At 40.0% G+C, this 19,474-nt stretch overlaps 1 protein-coding gene across 1 annotated transcript; it reads right to left on the reverse strand.

Moving 5' to 3' along the window:
- Window positions 1–730: 730 nt before the first annotated feature.
- On the reverse strand, window positions 731–11,513 carry senp1 (SUMO specific peptidase 1). Its single transcript, XM_080733641.1, has 18 exons — window positions 11,017–11,513; window positions 10,411–10,469; window positions 10,093–10,298; window positions 9,899–9,980; window positions 9,068–9,263; window positions 8,793–8,946; window positions 8,556–8,674; window positions 7,337–7,614; window positions 7,082–7,145; window positions 6,945–6,983; window positions 6,748–6,832; window positions 5,705–5,851; window positions 4,695–4,823; window positions 3,247–3,450; window positions 3,068–3,147; window positions 2,852–2,936; window positions 2,422–2,517; window positions 731–2,327 (listed from the first exon to the last, which is right to left on the reverse strand). Exons 1-18 carry the CDS (start codon window positions 11,151–11,153, stop codon window positions 2,265–2,267), a joined length of 2,223 nt encoding a protein of 740 aa, XP_080589767.1. The 5' UTR covers window positions 11,154–11,513; the 3' UTR covers window positions 731–2,264.
- Window positions 11,514–19,474: the final 7,961 nt, after the last annotated feature.

The following is a 19,474-nucleotide window of genomic DNA, read 5'->3' on the forward strand; positions in this document are numbered from 1 at the left end:
AAAATACTCTGAATATAGATTTACGAAGCAACCGGATTTTGAAAAATAACTATTATTTTGTCTGTGTTCCATTGTCATTCCGGATTGTTTTTCTCCAAAAAGAAATTGAAGTTAACAAATCTGTCACGGATTTCCTTGAACGGTTTATTGAAAGGTTAATTTTGATGAACGTTCTTGCTGCTAATTTTGGGATTGCAACGTTTCTACTTAACACCTGGAAGCTCATTCAATAAATCAACATACACATGGGGTCAGTTTTAAAATCTTGTTTAAATAAAGTCCTTGTGTGGTGGGTGGGTCTCCCATCTGGTGTGGTCATGAGCATCAAGCAGACTACTCTAGTCTCAATCATGTTTGTCTTTCCGTCTTCTGTCCCCTTCCTCAAGAACTACAGCTGTTGAAAACTTGTTTGGTTTGATTTTGAAATTGATAACTTTTTTTAATTAAAGTTTTTTTTTCCACTGTTGTCTGTGCGCCTTTTTTTCCCAATCCAAGGGCAAGTTAACAAGACTCTAGAGCATATAAGAGTTAAAGGTTCTGCCAATTATTTGAGTTGTGTTCAAATCATCTTTGATGTGATAAAACCACAGAGGAAAGGAATCACAATGCATGAATTTATTTCTAAAGGGAATTTAATCTAGATAAAAAACAGATACGAAAATGGTATAAAATGTATTTTAAATACATTACGAGGCTGTATACTTTTAACTGTACAAAGTTATATCCTGCATAAACCTAAAAACTTTATGAAAAAAGAGCCTCTCAAATAAACAAAATAGACACCTCAGCTTGCAGTCTTGGAATCAAGACTCACATAGAAGGATATGGCAATACTTTTTAACAAGCTATTCTGGGGTAACCTAGACAGCCGTTACACTCAGCAGCAGGTCAGTACATCAAAAGGTACCGTCACCCATTCTGCTCAATCACCACAAACCATACTCTGAGGTATTTATACATTTGAAAACTTGTATACATACTGAACAAATAACTGAAATAAATAATGCTCATTTGGATGTAATTGTTCATCTTATAAGGCAAAGATCTATGTGGATGTCCAAATATATGTTATACATGCTATCACCTTGCCTTACAATGTAGTTGTTACATCTTATTACAACTTTGGAAGTCATTCACCCCATAAATAATGATTAACTCATTAGATTAGTGGGTATTTACAATTCCAGGAAAATATTAAATTTAAATAAGATTTTCTTGAACATACCACCCCTTGAATTTTCTTAAGCATTGGTTTCAGCAAAAGAAAACCTCAATAGACTAGAATCATGTATACATGTTACTTTTGTGTATGCACTGTGGTTCTGAATGTTATACTCCAGAGTATGATTTGTTAAAGCGCATTGACAATTTGGCAAAGGTATGGGATTGTGCAGTTACATTGTCATGATATAACTGGCCCTCTGCAAGATATCCTACTCCGTTGTGCCATTGAAAAGAAAATAATCCAATCTCATTGACTAACATGGTGACACAGCTGTCAATGGCACTCTAATAGCACACAAATTAACAAAAAACAAAGCAACTAGATTCTGCATATACATCTATATATATAGATAGATATATCTCATCACAAAAGCCAGCACCTCGTTTCTTTTAAAGAAGAAATGACAACTTCATGTTGATTTAGCTAAATGTATTAGGAAAGACCCAGACTAATGGATCGGATCTTCAAACAGCAAAATCAACAGCAAGTTGACATTTTGATATAAATAATTCTGTTATATATGGACTGAATCAACTTTTTGCACATTTTATGTGCCACATTATTTTATTGTACAATGTTAAGTCAATAAGACTTTTTTGTAATATCAATATCTAATCAATAGTGCAAGATTGACATCTCGCTAGTTGGACTAGTTACATCATGACAAGGTAACTTCACAACCCAAACCTCTACCGAAGTATAATTGCACTTTAAGTTAAAACAAGTTATTCTGGCAGGGCAATACAACATGTGCACCAATTCAGCTGTACAACTGATTTGCCGGTGATGCATCAACAAAAGAAACCAGAAAGGGTGCTGAGAGGCAGTGCTTTATATCCTGGCCCTGTCGCATCAGCCAAGAGCCAGGTTAACCTAAGAACTGCTGGTATGGCAGAACCGGCTCCAGATCTGAAGGCGCTGGGTTGAGTCTTTCCCCAGAGAAGAGTGAAATGAATCCTGCAGTTGAAATGGGCTTGGCCAGCACCACAAGACATTTTAACTGAGCCAACTGTGCCAATTCAGGCCCACCTCCATGACCTCACAAAAGTTGCCGGTTGAGAAGTTCCCAAATCATCCTTCTTCTGAAGTAGGGCATGTGTGCCTGCAAATATGAAAGAAAGATCATGTTAGACATGTTTCACCACCATCCACTGATGCACTGGAGGTTTCTTTCTGCCACTGACAACTGTGCATACCTGTTTAAATGTGATTGGCTTGTCTTTGGTGATGTACTCTGCATATTTGCATGTGAACATCCCACAGTCGCTGCCATTCATCTGCTGAGGGATTTCCTAATGGGGGGGGGGGGTATATGGATAAAGATCTAGTTAGAACTTGTGTTCAACTTTGATTAATTGCACAATAATAGTGTGACAACTACATACAGTACCAACAGTACAATGCAATGCCAATTATTGTCAGCAGTAGTGGTTATATTGGTAAGCTTCAGTACTACTTTCATTTTCTTCTATATCGGTACTACTTTCATATTCTTCTACAGTATACAAATAACTAAGAATAAACCAATATAAGAAAGCTATTCATGCCGCATTTTGGAACAGTCAGATTACTTGGCAGAAATCTGTATAATTCACTTTAAATCCTGCCAAACAGGTCACTACTTACATTGCGTCTTTTACTGTGTACAGTCCAGCCTGAGGTATCCAGTTCTTTCCCCTTCTTGTCTTTGCTTTCTTGCTGCAGGTAATCTCTATGGACATGGAATGAAATTACAAGGTCCTAATTACTTTGCCAGGCTTCTGTTGAAGTAGATTTACTCGACAAAGCAATACACAGTGGATTGCATCTCAGACAGTTATCCAGCCTATCACTGATACTTACAACAAGATATTGCAGGCCTGCTCATTGTTTCCTCCCATGGAATCAAAATACAGTACGACCTTCTTTCGTAGATCCACCACCTGGACAAGAGAATTCATGTAAATACAGTTAAGTGTTGCATGAATCACTGCATGAGCTAAAAACGTACTATCCCACAACTAAGACCCATGACGACTTACTGAGAGGCACCAGTGCACCCCCAAGTGGACAGGCACAAGCAGGATGTCGACAGAGAAGATGTCAAGCTTCTTGGTCCATCGGCGGACAGAAGAGTAGCCGCTGCTACGCAGCTTGGGGTAGAAGAATGTGTTGAAAGTTTCAACTGACGGCATGCCAGGGTTTTTGCTGCGCTGCACCAGTAGGTTCATGTAGAAATTAATTACCTGGAAGAGAGATCAGGTAATGAAACACAGAAACATGAGCCCGTTTAAAGCTTGATGAGTGACTGACTTGTAAGTCTAATAAAGTATGGGTACTTTATTTTTATTATCTTGTGTATATTGTATTGCTGATTTTGCAGTCTTGTGGACCAGGTCAAACCAATAATCCGCTACTTGTACTGGTCTTCAGTAAGAGAGAAACCAATCTTGATTATTGAGTCCCTTTAAAAATGCTATTTACTGTAAGCCTATATGGCATGGCAGGAGCAAGCATTTTCATGAAATGTAACTACCAATGGCATATAAATTTATACCAGACTTTTCTAATCTCACAGAAAAGCGTGGTAAATAACTACAGCAGAAAGTGTATATAGGGTATGACTTTCTCCTCACTATAACTCTCTCCTCACTGGTCTCCCGGCATGTGCACTTAAACCTCTCCAACTGATCCAAAATGCCGCGGCACGACTGGTCTTCAACCAGCCTAAGTTCTCACATGTCTCTCCCCTTCTCCGCAGCCTCCACTGGCTCCCGGTTGCGGCCCGCATGGAATACAAAACACTGATGCTGACCTTCAAAGCAGCCAAAGGTATGGCTCCTCCATACCTCCAAAAGCTGATCAACCCCTACACCCCCACTCGTTCACTTAGATCAGCCAACACAGGGATGCTGACCGAACCCTCGCTAAAAACTCCAGGGCAAAAATCCACTCGTCCGAGACAGTTTGCCCTCTTGGCTCCCAAGTTGTGGAATAAACTCCCTGTCGCACTTAGAACAACGGACTCACTCGCTACCTTTCGCCGTGGACTGAAAACTCACCTTTTCAGACTCCACCTAAACCCTTAGCACTACAGTAAAATCAATGACCATACATGAAGCTAGTTAACATTTGTTTGTTAGGTTTCTTTAGAACTTGATTATATTGTGTTTTTCTCTAGATAGATATCCATTTACATTGTTATATTGCTGTTAATGTACTGACCTATTATCTTGTTTATTATTGCGATGTTGTATCTGCTTATTGTAAATCGCTTTGGATTAAAAGCGTCTGCTAAATGCCTAAACTGTAAACTGTAAACTGACTTTGGTTCTATGTACTTCCTCTAGAAGTTGTCTTTTTTTGACCAACCAAGACTTATTTACATGCCCAGGGAAAGTAAACAGATCTGCAGAGCATCAACCTAACTTCCTTGGGTGGTACTTCCTGTACTTCAGCTTAAGACACTTTACGAAATGGTTCTTGTCACCTCATCATTGAGCCAGTTTAGGCTGTCGAGTGTCTGCAGGTCCTTGCGTGTGAGGCTGAGTCCAAAACCTTCACTGAGCACTTCATGCGGGCTGCCTCTCATTGCCATGTTCACATGTTCCTCCATCTCCTTCAAAGACACAGCACAGAGGAGATGAGATGAAAAAAAGTGCACACATTAAATTACACATGTACAAATATTGATTTAATTCAATTTACAAAAAACCTAATATACAAAGTGAAGAGGAAAGCAAGGTGATAAGCGGGGCATCACTGTCACTAATGATTTCTTTGGTATCACTGTCACTAATGATTTATTTGGTAATCAAGTCAATTGATTAATCTGATGATTAATTTAATATCTTGGATAAATACAACAATTAAGCAATCACTTATTTGAATACTTATTGCATAAATAAAAAAAACAACTTAGTTTTTTCTGTTCATCAGGTGACATCGCATTATGGAAGCCAACAAAGTGTGCAACACACACAGACACACAAGCTTGCAGCTGCATCTGATATAAAATTATTTTTCAAATCTAGGCATAAAAAGGTTGGACATTTATAAAGAGTGAGTCAAGTTGTTTTTGGTAGCAGGGCTCTAGCTCTAGAGTGCAACCATTTTTTTTCACACGTGACCAAAGGTCCATCAGGTGTGAAGTAATAATTGTAATTGGTCGCACTGGTGCACCTAATATCCAGCAGAGATCTGTCTGTGTGGCAATTGTTTTCTCCCTGCCCACAATCTCACAAGACGTGCCCTTACTCTGGATTGGTGCCTCTGATTACATCTCCTCTCGAGCAACATCACACAGACAGCAGACAGACAGGTGATAGGCAGTGAAGATAAGAATGAAAGAAAGGGATCGGAAAATAGTTTGTAGAAAATGTTGAAGACCCCTGATTTAAACCAATCGCATTCCAATCTGGATGGGGCACAGATCTGATTCAGGCTGTATTTGGCTGCCAGTGTAAATGGGGCCTAAAAGACATTAAAACAGTAAAATACCTCATCGAGCTCAGGGAACTCTGGTTTCTCTTCCAAGAGCTTTGGCTCTGGCTCTTCAGTGACAGGAGTAAGAGGAACCTCCTTTTCCAAAGGAACTCGCACATGGACCTCAACAACTGGACTAAGTTGTTCTTCCTCAGATAGACGCTGACAGACAGGAACACAAGCAGGTTTAGAGAAATGACAGCAGTCTCAAAGGTTGGCTTAAATGTTAAAACAAAAGTGGCACTCCGACTTCAGTAGTGGCACATCGGCACAATGTTATTTAAATAATAAACTCAAGTCCCATCTTTTCTCTCCACATACCTTACTGGGGTCATCTCTGATTCTACCGGGGTCATCTCTGATTCTAAAGCACAGACACCCAAGTTTGGAATTCCCTAACCCCATCCCTTAAAAAAATGTGGATCGGTGGTTTGCTAAAGAACAGGCCTGAAAAGCCACCTTTCAGGAGGCCAAAGGGGGAGGTAATTATCGCTTCTCCTGTTCAGCCCCACCCCCTTTTTACTCCTTCCTCCCCATCAGACAAAAATGTGTAACATTTTTTTAAATAATTTCTGAAACTGTCCAAGAATAAAACAAATAAAAAAGCGTTTCCACACATTCTACAAAATTCTAACAGTGACAATAATGGGTCTAAAAGCTCATAATGCGTTGCGTTGTGATGTGTTGTGTAGCTATTTTCACTGTTTCTGAAATGGGGCTTCAAAATTTTTATTTTTAAGTTTGGGTCATTAGGAGACACCAAATGCATCTTTTTGGTCTTGAGCTGAAAAGTGTGGGAACCCCTGCTCTACATGGTCCATCTTGGACAAATCCTCCACCACCATGCTATACTGCTCCAGTCCACTGCTACACTGATGACACACACCTCTTCCTCCACTCCAAAACTATCACTTCTACCACCTGTTCCACTCTCACCACCCGCCTGAACTGGCTCAGCAGCCACAAATGTGATGTTTTCACAATCTGCATAAATCTATATTGTCATGTTACTTAAATCCAGATCTATTAGACGGTTTATGTAGTCTTTCTTGACTCACCTGTCTTAGCAGCTGGGCAGCCAAAGCCTCTTGCTCTTCGATTTGTCTCCGTCGCTCCCGTGCGCGAGAGTCATACATGCTAGTCCTGTAATGTGAAAACATATCTTCTTCTTGTTGTTGTTTTTTCACATAGCTTTTCCAACTCAATATCAGTCCATGGTGGGGTTAAATAAAGAAAACTTTAAGAATGTACTCACAATTCTTTGATCCATAACTCGGCTTGGAAACATGGCACACTGCAAAGACAGAAAAACAAGTTGAATTCAATTCAAATTGGAGGTGTCAGAATAAAAATGTATTGTAAAATAATCATTTAGTCAAAACATATACAAACCTTGAGGTATCTGTCTTTTTACCCTTTTGTTCTTTCACGATTATTACAGAATCACCATCAAAAGCTGAAAAGAAAAGAAAACATGACATTGTTGAGTGTTGGAAACATGTTGGAAACAAACTGCTTTCAAGTATCTGCTTGACTTTAGAGAGTATGAAAAGGTTTTCATAATTATAATTTGAACTCAGCTCGAAGCTTCATACTGTACATCTCATATTGCCACCAACTGTAAACACAATGAGATGAGAAACTCACCAGATGATTGCGTGTCCTGAGACGAAGTGTCCTGCAGGGCAGCTGGAGAAGGAGCAGAACGCTGGGTGTCTGCTCCACTTGGACGGAGGACAGAGTCCGGGGACCATGTCTGGTTCCCTGGCCCACCAGAGGCCTCCGCCGGACTGGGGAGGCTGCTGGAACCCTGGCTTGAGATTTCCTGGGGACTGGGGGGTCCGCTGGGTCCCTCTGGCGTCCCTTCTGCCCCAGTAGCATATGGTACCTTCGAAAGCCGACGACTGGTGCTCAGGAAGCTGGTGCTGATGAAAGGAGAGGAGGACAGGTATCAAAAGCAGTCAGTTTTCTTAGACCTTGGCTAAGCTTTTCCAAGCCATCTTTTGTATTACTGATTTGCATTGTTGTTTCTCTGCACACCATAGAAGAATCTTTGAATCCATTGTTCTGATTGTAACGAGACACTAGGGATGTGGATACATTGTGTCAACACTCCACATGCAGTGTGCAAGGGCCTTAAAGGAGTAGTTCACCCCCAAAATAACTTTTCTCTTGATTACTCATGCCATGGAGACTTGAGTTCAATAATGTTTTTGTATTTGTCACATTCCTAAGACAAAAAATCAAACCTCGGTTCGAAGTGGAGCGGTGAATTTGAGCAGCTGTACCTACCCTATGTGAGTGAGTGAGTGAGTGAGTAAACTGTGCCTGTGAGTGAGTGGTGAGTGTGCCTGGCCTGCACAAAACAGCGCCCCTCCTTTAACTAGTGTGTTGTGTGTGGCCACTCAAGGTATTGCCAGGCTACGGACATGGCCAGCCAGCCACCCACCCAGCCAGCCAGCCACCCAGCCACCCAGCCACCCACATACCCACGGACATACCTGTCTATTGGGAGCGCTTTCACCGCTCCAAAAAATAGTATAGTAAAATGTACCCCCATTGATTCCGGATGGGGACCCAAATGCAATTTTTTGTCTAAGGAATTCGACAAATAAAGAAGAAATATTATTGAACTCGAGTCTCCATGTTGTGAGCAATCAATATAGAAAAAGTCATTTTGGAGGTGAACTACTCCTTTAACACTCAATGAGATTTAAGTTGTAAACATTTTGGTCCTCAGACCTTCATCAAGCAAAAGATGAGGGAGTCTCTTGTCTGTTGTATGCCATGGATGCCTTCAGGCCCCCTCCTACATACATACATTTTTATAGTTATGCATTAATTCCTTTAATGCATGTCTACTTACAAATCTCTGTGGGAACGCATAATGGTGTGCGAGCTGCCATTGTGGTGGAGAGATGACTGACCACCACAGACCATGTTCAGCAACTGTCGGTAGACCTCCTTCTCTTCCTCATGGATAGACTGGCCCATAACAAAAAAGGGAAAATCAATGAGATGGAGAGGCAAGCGATAGCCTACAACAACCAACGTATAAGAGAAATCCACAGCCACCTGATCCACTATGGTTCTGATGACTAACCTCTTGTGCAGTGCAACGAGCTCTGGACCCAGGTAGGCGGCTAGAGGAAGTGCTGCTGTGTGTGGGACTCTGCACCACTTTGATGGGGAAGGTTTTCTCATACATGCTGGAGTAGCAGCTGCCTCTTGTAGCACTACCATGAGCATTTAATTGACTGTGGAAATAAATGTACAATTTGTTAAACAAACGAACACCAACCAACACTGACTAATATTGTTCTGGCATGCTAACGACTCATGCAAGATAATATTCAAATGGTGAGCACAGCGGCATACCTTGACGTCCCCTGTGGTCGGAGGTTGAGGGGTCTGCCTAGACGTGGTAAGGGGTATACTTTGGGGGTGCAGGAGGGAGGCAAACTGTTTGAGTGCCCATTGGTTTTGGGCACCTCACGGTGCACTGGGCTCATACACGCTTGCCGCCTGCAGACTTTAGATCCCACAAATATTTTATCATTTCGGAAGGGTTCCGCTGTCAAAGATTAAGAGGTACAAGAATTACATCTCCGTGTGTAAGAATAAATGCACAGTCCTCATGCCATGCATGAACATAATGCGTACGTCTCTATTTACACCAAATTAAAACAATGTAAATAGACAGATGTGGTTATTACTATTATTTTGTATTACTTGTTTACATATGATATATTTACACATTTTCTTTGAGCAAATTGATTCGGATCCTAGCGTATGTGTACCAGAATTAACCCTCTCTCGTTGTTTAATTGATTGAATAAGGGATGAGCCGTGTGAAGAACTAGACACTAATTACTGTTTGCTCTGACATAATCAAGAAGTTGGATCGATTACTGTGACAGGCAGTATTGCTTAATGGTATTTCACATTGGAATAACCTTTGTAAGTTGTTCTATGAACAGGCAGCTAACAATCTTTTATCTTGGTGGATAAGAGGTATTTCATTCTACAATGTTTCAACAATGTTCTTCAGCATATCATTTTTGAATACTAATACTGCGTGTTGAAAATCAAACAAAATATATGACTCTGGATGGAAATTCATAGTCTTTCTCTCTCATCCATTCATCCACACCCAAAACACTTGAACAAGAATCTGTATCCCCATGATGCAAGCAAGGACATTCCTACCAGATTTGGTGGTTTTCCACAGCAGAGTTGTCGAGGGAGCCGCAAAAGTCTCATCCAGCGAGGCAGAGTTCTTATTAACATCCTGAAAACAACGATATAAGAATACAGACAGTTACACATCTCAGAATTGTGCGTTACCAATATCTGAAGTGCAACAAGACGAAGTAAAAAAGCACCATAAACATCTCTGGTACCTCTTCCCCTTCCCAGGCTGTTGCTGCTGCTGCTGATGATGATGATGATGTTGAAGGAAGTGGCTGCAGATCTGCTGATGGAGGACCAGGAGAAGCAGGCAGTATGTTCCTCAACGCAGGGCTCATGTTCCTCACCCATGTGGCTACATTCGAACTATGGCTTTTCACCCCTTCAGCTGCAATCTTGACTGTGTCAATGAGGTCCCCTGGTACACAATATCAATGAAAATTATATGAACATAACAGACATGCTTTGTGTTTGATTATAGATAAATTAGATGTGAATGATTCTGGACATTGTGTTCAAATTGACATTACCCATTCTGGATTTCTTCGCTGCAAAGCCATCTTGGACAACGTCATCTCCATCTTCCAAACTTGTTAAAGGAAGAAGAAAAAAGAACAGCAACGTTCACTGTTGGTTTATTACACTCTCAAGAGTTAAATTAACATTGATTTTACAATATAAATTGGGGTCTCAGAGTCAGAGATAGAAATGACATTAAATGGGGGTCCGTAGCCTAATGCATGTCAAACTGGGGCATACAAATGGAACCAAATGCACCCTTACGGGTCCATTTGGTTCCATTTGTATGCTCTCAGAGTTACACACCTTTTTAAGGGGTAATTTGGAACCCCCAAGTTACCCTGGACCACACTTTGGGTCCCACCGGTGTAGCAGAGTGTTTCCAGTGAGCCAACATGCTCAATATCAGCACCCTGACTCTGACCAGAATGTAACAGAGCCTTCATTAGTATCATTAGTAACACCTGTGAAGGAAGTGAGAAGAGACCCAGCTTTGGCTGCTGTGCATAGAGCCTATTTGGGGACCTTTGACATGAAAACGTATGAGAACCACTGCTTTATGATGAAGTGGTGGAGCCCAAACTTTGTTGAACAGATCTAACCATAATAACACATACCATTCAAGTGGTCTCTTCCTGCTCGCCCGACCACCCTCAGCTGCCTCGTCGGGTGCATCAGTCTGGTCCACAGCTGGCTCCCCGTGGCGGAGGTTGGCGATACCGGTCCCTATCCATTCGTAGATTTTATTGAGCATGTTTCAGAAAGTTCAGAAGTGCCCACCAGTTGAGAAATAAAAATCACTTGCGCGCACTCCTCGTCCCGCTTGCTAAAAACAAAACGGGGCCAACGATACACGTCATTCAACCGTGGCGGGTTAGTCGTGGCTATTTAACCGGCTAAAACACACGCCACAGATCATTGTTTCTCTTCCCACGAAACGAGCTAACCGTTAGCTAGTTAGCACCTAGCCAGCTAGCTGCTTTGGGTCTGTTTAGCTGGTGGTAGCGCGCTAGGCTAACTAGCTACCTACCAAGCTAACGGTTAGCCACAGCAGCGAGCTCTGCTGGTTTAACTATGTTTAAATTCCAGGCGGACACCAGGTCACTCGCGACCGGCGCGCTCCAAAAGCAACGGCGACTCGGAGTTGTTCGACATTTCAAACACGCGGCCGCAAATATATGCCGTTAAGTGGCATTTAAACTGGCCAAAAGGGACGAAACCTCTCCCGCTTCTTCCTCATTCAAAACCACAACATGGCTGAAGAAGCGACTGAGTCTGAGCGAGACGTTTCGCCGTAGCACGTTGTGATTCCGTGTGTGGGTCGGTCGCGTGCCTCTCAAAAAGGACAGATCTACAAGGGAAAAACGAGTCGCTTCACGACGGGTCGATAGCTTGTAGATCTGTTTTTTTTTTCTTCTCGTCAGTCGCTTAGTTGCGTTACTAGTAGGCAAGTGGTGGGAAAAGTACTCACGTTTGTTAGTTAATATCAATGTATGTGTAAAGTCCTGAATTCAAAATGTACTTGAATAAAAGTACAAAAGTATTGGTATCAAAAATGTATTTAAAGTACCAAAAGTAGAAAGTAGACCTACTCTATGTTATATGTAGAATGTCCCATTTTAGGTTTTCAAATGTATAAAAATCTTTTGAAAATAGCAGATGTACGACTACAAGCTCACAATGCATCACATCGTAGATCTGCTTATGTTTTGTAATAATAATAATCCAAATCTACAAAGTAATTACTAACTCAAGTTTTCAAATAAATAGTGGAGTAAAAGTAGGCTACAATATTTGAATCCGAGATGTAGAAGTAAAAGTTTTGGAAATTGGAAATACTCAAGTAAACTTAATTAAGTAGGCCTACACATACTTTTTTACTTGAGTAGGCTACAGTAGCCTACTTAGTAAATGTAGGCGGCCCTTAGTTACTTTGCAGTTTGATTGACAGACACGTTTTGGATATTCTTACTGTTTGTAGGAGGGAGCCAACTCCAAGTGATGAGAAAATTATGAATAGGCCTATCGTTTTCATTTTTCTTCATTGTTTTTAGTGGCGGTTGGTTTGTTAATCGTGGCTCTTCCCCTGAGAAGTGTAAAAGAACCCGCTCATGACCAGTGGTGTGTGTGTGTGTGTGTGTGTGTGTGTGTGTGTGTGTGTGTGTGTGTGTGTGTGTGTGTGTGCGAATAGATAGCTACAATAACCTACACATATGACTACAAGAAGCCGAGGTGCAATGACTAATCAATAAAAATGAGTGTGGGGCAGTCATTAATTAGATAGATATTAGTCTAACGGCCGGACTACACCAAAAAATGTGCGCATACGCGCGTACTATCCGTGAAGACGCTCGCGTATGCGTAAACGCTCCAGGCTACACCAAGGAGGGAGTAAATATGTTACAAGAGAGAAATGACACCACCAGAAACGCAGCTTTTAGTAATGTTGAAATAGGCATGAAATACCAATTAATTTGCAGACATTTTTGTTATATGATTTCAGTCGAACATACATCAGTTTTGATAAGTAACTAAACATCTCTAGGCATAGGATAATTTAGTTATTATTTTGTCGACCAATTTTTGTCAGGGACAGCCACGAATCCTGACCCTAACCTTTGACAAGTAGTCGGGGGATATCTTAATTTTAAAAAGTCCTGGAATAAATTCCTTACCGAAACATTTCTTCACCAATGTGTTTGTAAAGGTGTCTAGTAACACATCTCACAAAGACTGAAATTCAGTTTAGTGTTGTGGGAGACAGGCAGACAGACAGACAGACTTGATTAGTACCAAATGCAAATAACAGCAGTTCAGGGTACAAATGACGTACAATATAAAGTACAAAAATATGTGAGATATGGTTTCACAGGTTACCGCAACATCTCACAAAGACTGAAATTCAGTTTCCCTAGGAAAATCTTTGACAGCTAGGGTAATTCTGGGTCTCATTCACTCACTATAGATACACTATACTATAGGGGGGAAAAAAAAGTGGGACGTGAGGGGTCTAACTAGGTGTTTTTAATTATTCTGAATCCATTGCAAGCATTTGTTTCATATGACCAGTTGTAGAATGCTGACAAAAAAACATTCATTGGGCTAAAAACAGCCCATAAAATGATTGTTTAGTGATGAGTCATCACTTTTCACAGTGGTATGGGGGTCCATTTCTAGCCCAAGGAATGTTTTTGGTGCAAAACAAATGCTTGCAATGGATTCAGAATAATTCAAAACACCTATAGTTAGACGACCCCTCACATCCCACTTAAAGCATATTTTTTGGGAGTGGTTTTTTCCCCTATAGTATAGTGAGTGAATGAGACCCAGAATTACCCTAGCTGTCAAAGATTTTCCTAGGGAAACTGAATTTCAGTCTTTGTGAGATGTGTTACTAGACACCTTTACAAACACATTGGTGAAGATTTTTTTTTGGTAAGGAATTTATTCCAGGATTTGACACTATTTCTAAAGATATCCCCCGACTAAAGGCGGATCAGTGCGCCATGGCAGTAAACTTAATGCAGGAGTATTGCGTTGCGTGACCACAAGTACTCCTGCAGAACCTCCACCTCCACCAACTGCAGCCCACCTCCTCCACCAAGCTGTAGCCCACCTCCACCTCCTCCACCAACCTGCAGCCCACCTCCTCCACCAAGCTGCAGCCCACCTCCACCACCTCCTCCAAGCTGCAGCCCACCTCCCTGTGAGCGCTCAGTAGGGCCCAGTGCTCTTGCCACACAGGTATCAAACCCATATTCAGTAAACCACTTGATCCTCTGCATGTCATTGTTGAGGCAGAAATTAAAGGAGGCATCCAGACCAAAACACATATAGGGTTAAATTTGCCTTTTATCATACCCCTTAATACCTGCTTTAGTCGATTTCTTTCATAGCTGCCCCTGTTGCTAGATTTCGCGGGCCCTCTCATAACTAACACGGTGGATTGTCCTCAGGCTAGTGCGGTTATTTCTTTAGCTTCAAAGTTAGTATTTTTTTATTGGATTGTGTTTACACAACATCCTGAGACCAACCAAACCGCTGTTTTGACCTCACAGGCCCCCTTACTTGTCAAACAGACGAGAAGATCCTCTGCTCCTCCCCTCCCTTTCTGGCTCTCCTCTCTCTGCTCTGGTGCAGAGCAGAAGCCGTTTGACAAGTAAGGGTGCCTGTGAGGTCAAAACAGCGGTTTGGTTGGTCTCAGGACGTTGTGTAAACACAATCCAATAAAAAAAAACACTAACTTTGAAGCTAAAGAAATAACCACACTAGCGGGATGACAATCCACTGTGTTAGTTATGAGAAGGCCCACGAAATCTAGCAACAGGGGCATCTATGAAAACAAGAATCGACACACAGTCAATTTAAAATCTGGTGTATTGGTGTGTTGAAGTTAGTGTTGGTGTTCTTTCTCATGTATATTTCATAATATTCTAACTTACTGTAGGCTATATGTCTAGGGATGGCAAAATGGAGATTTTCTGCTGGCCATACCACTGTAGCTGCTAAATCTGCTACTTTATAACCATATACATATTTAAATATATAAAATTACAAGACTTCGGATTACGTCGTTGTACGAGCCTGACTACAAGAATAAATTTACATGCAGCAGTTACTCGGATAGGTCGGAGACAATCATATTCTGAAGGTTTGAAGTTTTGGATTTTATATAGCCTACAAATAACTGTGCCATACATTGTTTGCTTAGATTCACTCAGCCTTCAAAATACAAGTGCAGTCAATAATGTATTATTTAAAAGACATTGATTTTTATTTATTAGAAGTTTGCATAGGAAAGGGTACAGTTTCAGGATGATACCGTTCACTGGTACAAGGTCCACTAAAAGGAGATCCATGAAAAGACTAAGCTTATTTCCACAGGAAACCATTAAAGTATCTCATATATCATTGAATGACTAATAGAACGCAGTACTATGCAGTCGCTATGTAAATAAATAAATAAAAAATTGTCTAAACAAACAGTAAGAGGGGCAAGGGATACAAATGTATTTAAAAGATGAGTATTTGATGCATGTCTATATACTAGTGTAGGCTACTTCTAATTGTCCCAACACATTTTGGTTCTTTCAGATTGAAATTCGTCGAATGCAAGCTATTAAAGGCCACTTAACACAATTCCATTCCAATTCGAATCGTTCTGCTGTAATCCTATCACTGCTCTGTCCTTCAGCCATTGAAATAAAATGGGTGGAGAGCATGTCATCAACCATCCTTGTATGTCCTGAACCTTGTTTTTATTCTGATTTAACATGGGACCATGCAAAGTCTATGGGCTATGGCTCTCTCTAGTGGTCATCTTGTGGTATCCGCAGGCAACGTGCACCTGGCCCCGTTAAAACTAGATAGTTTGACGATCATGACAATGTTAAGCCTGACTACAAGAATACATTTACATGCAGCAGTTACTCGGATAGGTCGGAGACAATCATATTCTGAAGGTTTGAAGTTTTGGATTTTATATAGCCTACAAATAACTGTGCGATACATTGTTTGCTTAGATTCACTCAGCCTTCAAAATACAAGTGCAGTCAATAATGTATTATTTAAAAGACATTGATTTTTATTTATTAGAAGTTTGCATAGGAAAGGGTACAGTTTCAGGATGATACCGTTCACAGGTACAAGGTCCACTAAAAGGAGATCCATGAAAAGACTAAGCTTATTTCCACAGGAAACCATTAAAGTATCTCATATATCATTGAATGACTAATAGAACGCAGTACTATGCAGTCGCTATGTAAATAAATAAATAAAAAATTGTCTAAACAAACAGTAAGAGGGGCAAGGGATACAAAGATACATTGTTTGCTTAGATTCACTCAGCCTTCAAAATACAAGTGCAGTCAATAATGTATTATTTAAAAGACATTGATTTTTATTTATTAGAAGTTTGCATAGGAAAGGGTACAGTTTCAGGATGATACCGTTCACTGGTACAAGGTCCACTAAAAGGAGATCCATGAAAAGACTAAGCTTATTTCCACAGGAAACCATTAAAGTATCTCATATATCATTGAATGACTAATAGAACGCAGTACTATGCAGTCGCTATGTAAATAAATAAATAAAAAATTGTCTAAACAAACAGTAAGAGGGGCAAGGGATACAAATGTAGGCTATTTAAAAGATGAGTATTTGATGCATGTCTATATACTAGTGTAGGCTACTTCTAATTGTCCCAACACATTTTGGTTCTTTCAGATTGAAATTCGTCGAATGCAAGCTATTAAAGGCCACTTAACACAATTCCATTCCAATTCGAATCGTTCTGCTGTAATCCTATCAATTGGCTGTTCAGACACAAATTCCCTGGTTCTTTCAGATATTCTGTGGAGAGCATGTCATCGTACCATCCTTGTATGTCCTGCTCTGTCCTTCAGCCATTGAAATAAAATGGGTGGAGAGCATGTCATCGTACCATCCTTGTATGTCCTGAACCTCGTTTTTATTCTGATTTAACATGGGACCATGCAAAGTCTATGGGCTATGGCTCTCTCTAGTGGTCATCTTGTGGTATCCGCAGGCAACGTGCACCTGGCCGCTCCCAATTAGCCTAATTCACGGCCCGCCCACTAAGCATCCCACGGGTGCTGAAGTCACATTTTGAAGGGGTAAATCCTACCATAGCCTATGGAGTTAGCAGAGAAATCGCAAATTTAATGCAATTTCCGAATAGTAAAGTATACAATACGGCTAGCATGATCAAGAACACAAGATACTAAACGGCACAAAGCACTATAATTTACTTTACTGTTAGAAATAATGATTTGTTGGCTTTAAGTCCAGTATAGTTTCCCCTTCTAAATTGAAGTCAGCACCCGGGGAAAACTGAGAAACGGAAGTAGGTGGGCGGGCCGTGAATAAGGCTAATCATGAAACTAGGTTGGTTACCATGTGACATGCGACAGCCAATCAGCAAATAGGTCGCCTAGGTCGCCTGAATGTCTCAGGACAATGTAATCTGTTTAATGATCTGGTTTACACCAGATAAAAATCGACTAAAGCAGGTATGAAAAAGGCAGATTTAACCCTATATGTGTTTTGGTCTGGATGCCTCCTTTAAGTGCCATAGTTTTCAATGTGGCATTATTTATTTTATTTTCTATTACTATTTTGTGAAAATGGTTGAGGTTTATGTAAATTATGTGGCCAATGTTGACAAATGAAAGTAGACCTGTTTAATACGTTTAATCCAGTATATGAATAGTGTATGACATAGGTTAGTAAAGTAATGCATGAGTATTCCATTCCATGGTAAAACATACATATTCAGTAGAGGTAGACAGACAGCTGGGGTTTTCATTCACATTCATCCTTTAATAAATAAATTCAGCACAAAGACTACAATGTAATGTTGGCTACATCTACCACAATGCAATCTGAAGCATCCACATCATATATTGCACTCCAAGGCCACATCAGAGGGTACAAATTCATTTCAAGTTCCCAACTGTAATAATAATAAGTATGTACTAAATAAATAAACATCTTGCTGGATTTTAACATTCAGGGGCTTTCATAGAAAAATAAATTTAATTTGTCATGAAATATATCCTTCCAGACACTTTTCAAATGTAGGCTTGTATGACAGCCTATAATCAAAATATAATTAGTCAACACCTGCATCATGGCACTGCCAGTAGACTATCATATTGTTTCACTAAATCTTATTTAATCATGAGTTATCCATAAACATCAGTTTACACAAACAACCAATTTAATTAAAGCAGCCCAATTCTCATTCAAAACTTTCAATATCAATAGCAAATACTGAACAAGTGATATTAGCAGACACGGTTCAAAGTTTCAAAGTTAAAATGTACACAAAATGAACTGCACATACTGTATCATACACATAATTGTGTGTACAAGTTACAAATCAATGAAGGCATGGATGATCCTTAGAATACCTCATATGACATACAGCATCTTTTTGGACTCTTATTCATAACTTATTCTTTTCTTTACATATCTACTGCATAGTACTGTGTTCTATTCGTCTGTCATTCAATGTTATATGAGATACTTAAATGGTTTCCTGTGGAAATAAGCTTAGTCTTTTCATGGATCTCCTTTTAGTAGACCTTGTACCAGTGAACTGTACCGTCATGAAACTGTACCTTTTCCTATGCAAACTTCTAATAAAGTCTTCAATCAATCAATCAAAACACAGCCTAACATGAGGTTATCTAGCTCATCTTCACCTACTTCATTTGTTTAAAACAGCCAAGGAGGTCCTTGTAATGTGCAATATTGTGACAAAGTCAGTACAGAATGGAATTAAGCATTAAGTGATTTCTGCATCCCTTTTAGTTTATGGTTTCTAGAGCGACATTTGTGTTGCCATTCACTGTAATAAAAATTACAATCCCACGTGGCATTTGTAGGAAGAATGAACATTGGCATAGTTAAGAGACAGTCATGCATTATATATTGCAGATCAGGGATAAGTACCTGTTAAATTGACATCTGTTAGACGAATCTATGACACCTAGCTAGTCACAGATATACAGTACAGTATAAAATGCATCCAGGCTTCGATTGAAAGTCACCATAATTATGTTATATCTATTCTCAGGCATTGTACACCTTATGGGAGCACAGCAATGTCTAGTCGATGATGCTAGATAAACAAGCTGATCACACAATAAGGTTTGGGTCCATGGCATGCTAGTGAAGAGTGATGAGTTGTGTACAGACTGTACACAACAGCTTTGTTGTAGATGTTGAGTATGTGCATGTTTGGTTTTTCTAGGGATACACAATACATACATACATACATACATACATTACATGACCATCTCATTACTGGGCACAAAACTGTTATGTAATTTGAGTAGATGATTTCTTTTTAAGATATACAGTATATATATTTTTTAGGTTAGATTCAAATTATCATCATCATCTAACATTCTAACTAATTTGAAAAATCAGAAGTTAAATATATATTGTTCAACCAAGATAAAGTTTAACAAATCATAAAGTTGAAAATAATGCAATTATTGCGTTTGTGCCTATTTTGTTGTTTTGCTCATAGTGAACACAACATTT

The sequence above is a fragment of the Nannobrachium achirus genome, assembly GCF_963921795.1.
Source record: "Nannobrachium achirus genome assembly, chromosome: 9".
Lineage (NCBI taxonomy): Eukaryota > Metazoa > Chordata > Actinopteri > Myctophiformes > Myctophidae > Nannobrachium > Nannobrachium achirus.

Coding starts and splice junctions, on each gene's coding strand:
- senp1 (XM_080733641.1), bottom strand. CDS start 11,153: ATGCTCAATAAAATCTACGAATGGATAGGGACCGGTATCGCCAACCTC. Junction 7,146..7,336: donor TCAGGACACGCAATCATCTG/GTGAGTTTCTCA, acceptor TTTTCTTTTCAG/CTTTTGATGGTGATTCTGTA. Junction 4,824..5,704: donor AGTTCCCTGAGCTCGATGAG/GTATTTTACTGT, acceptor GTGTCTTTGAAG/GAGATGGAGGAACATGTGAA.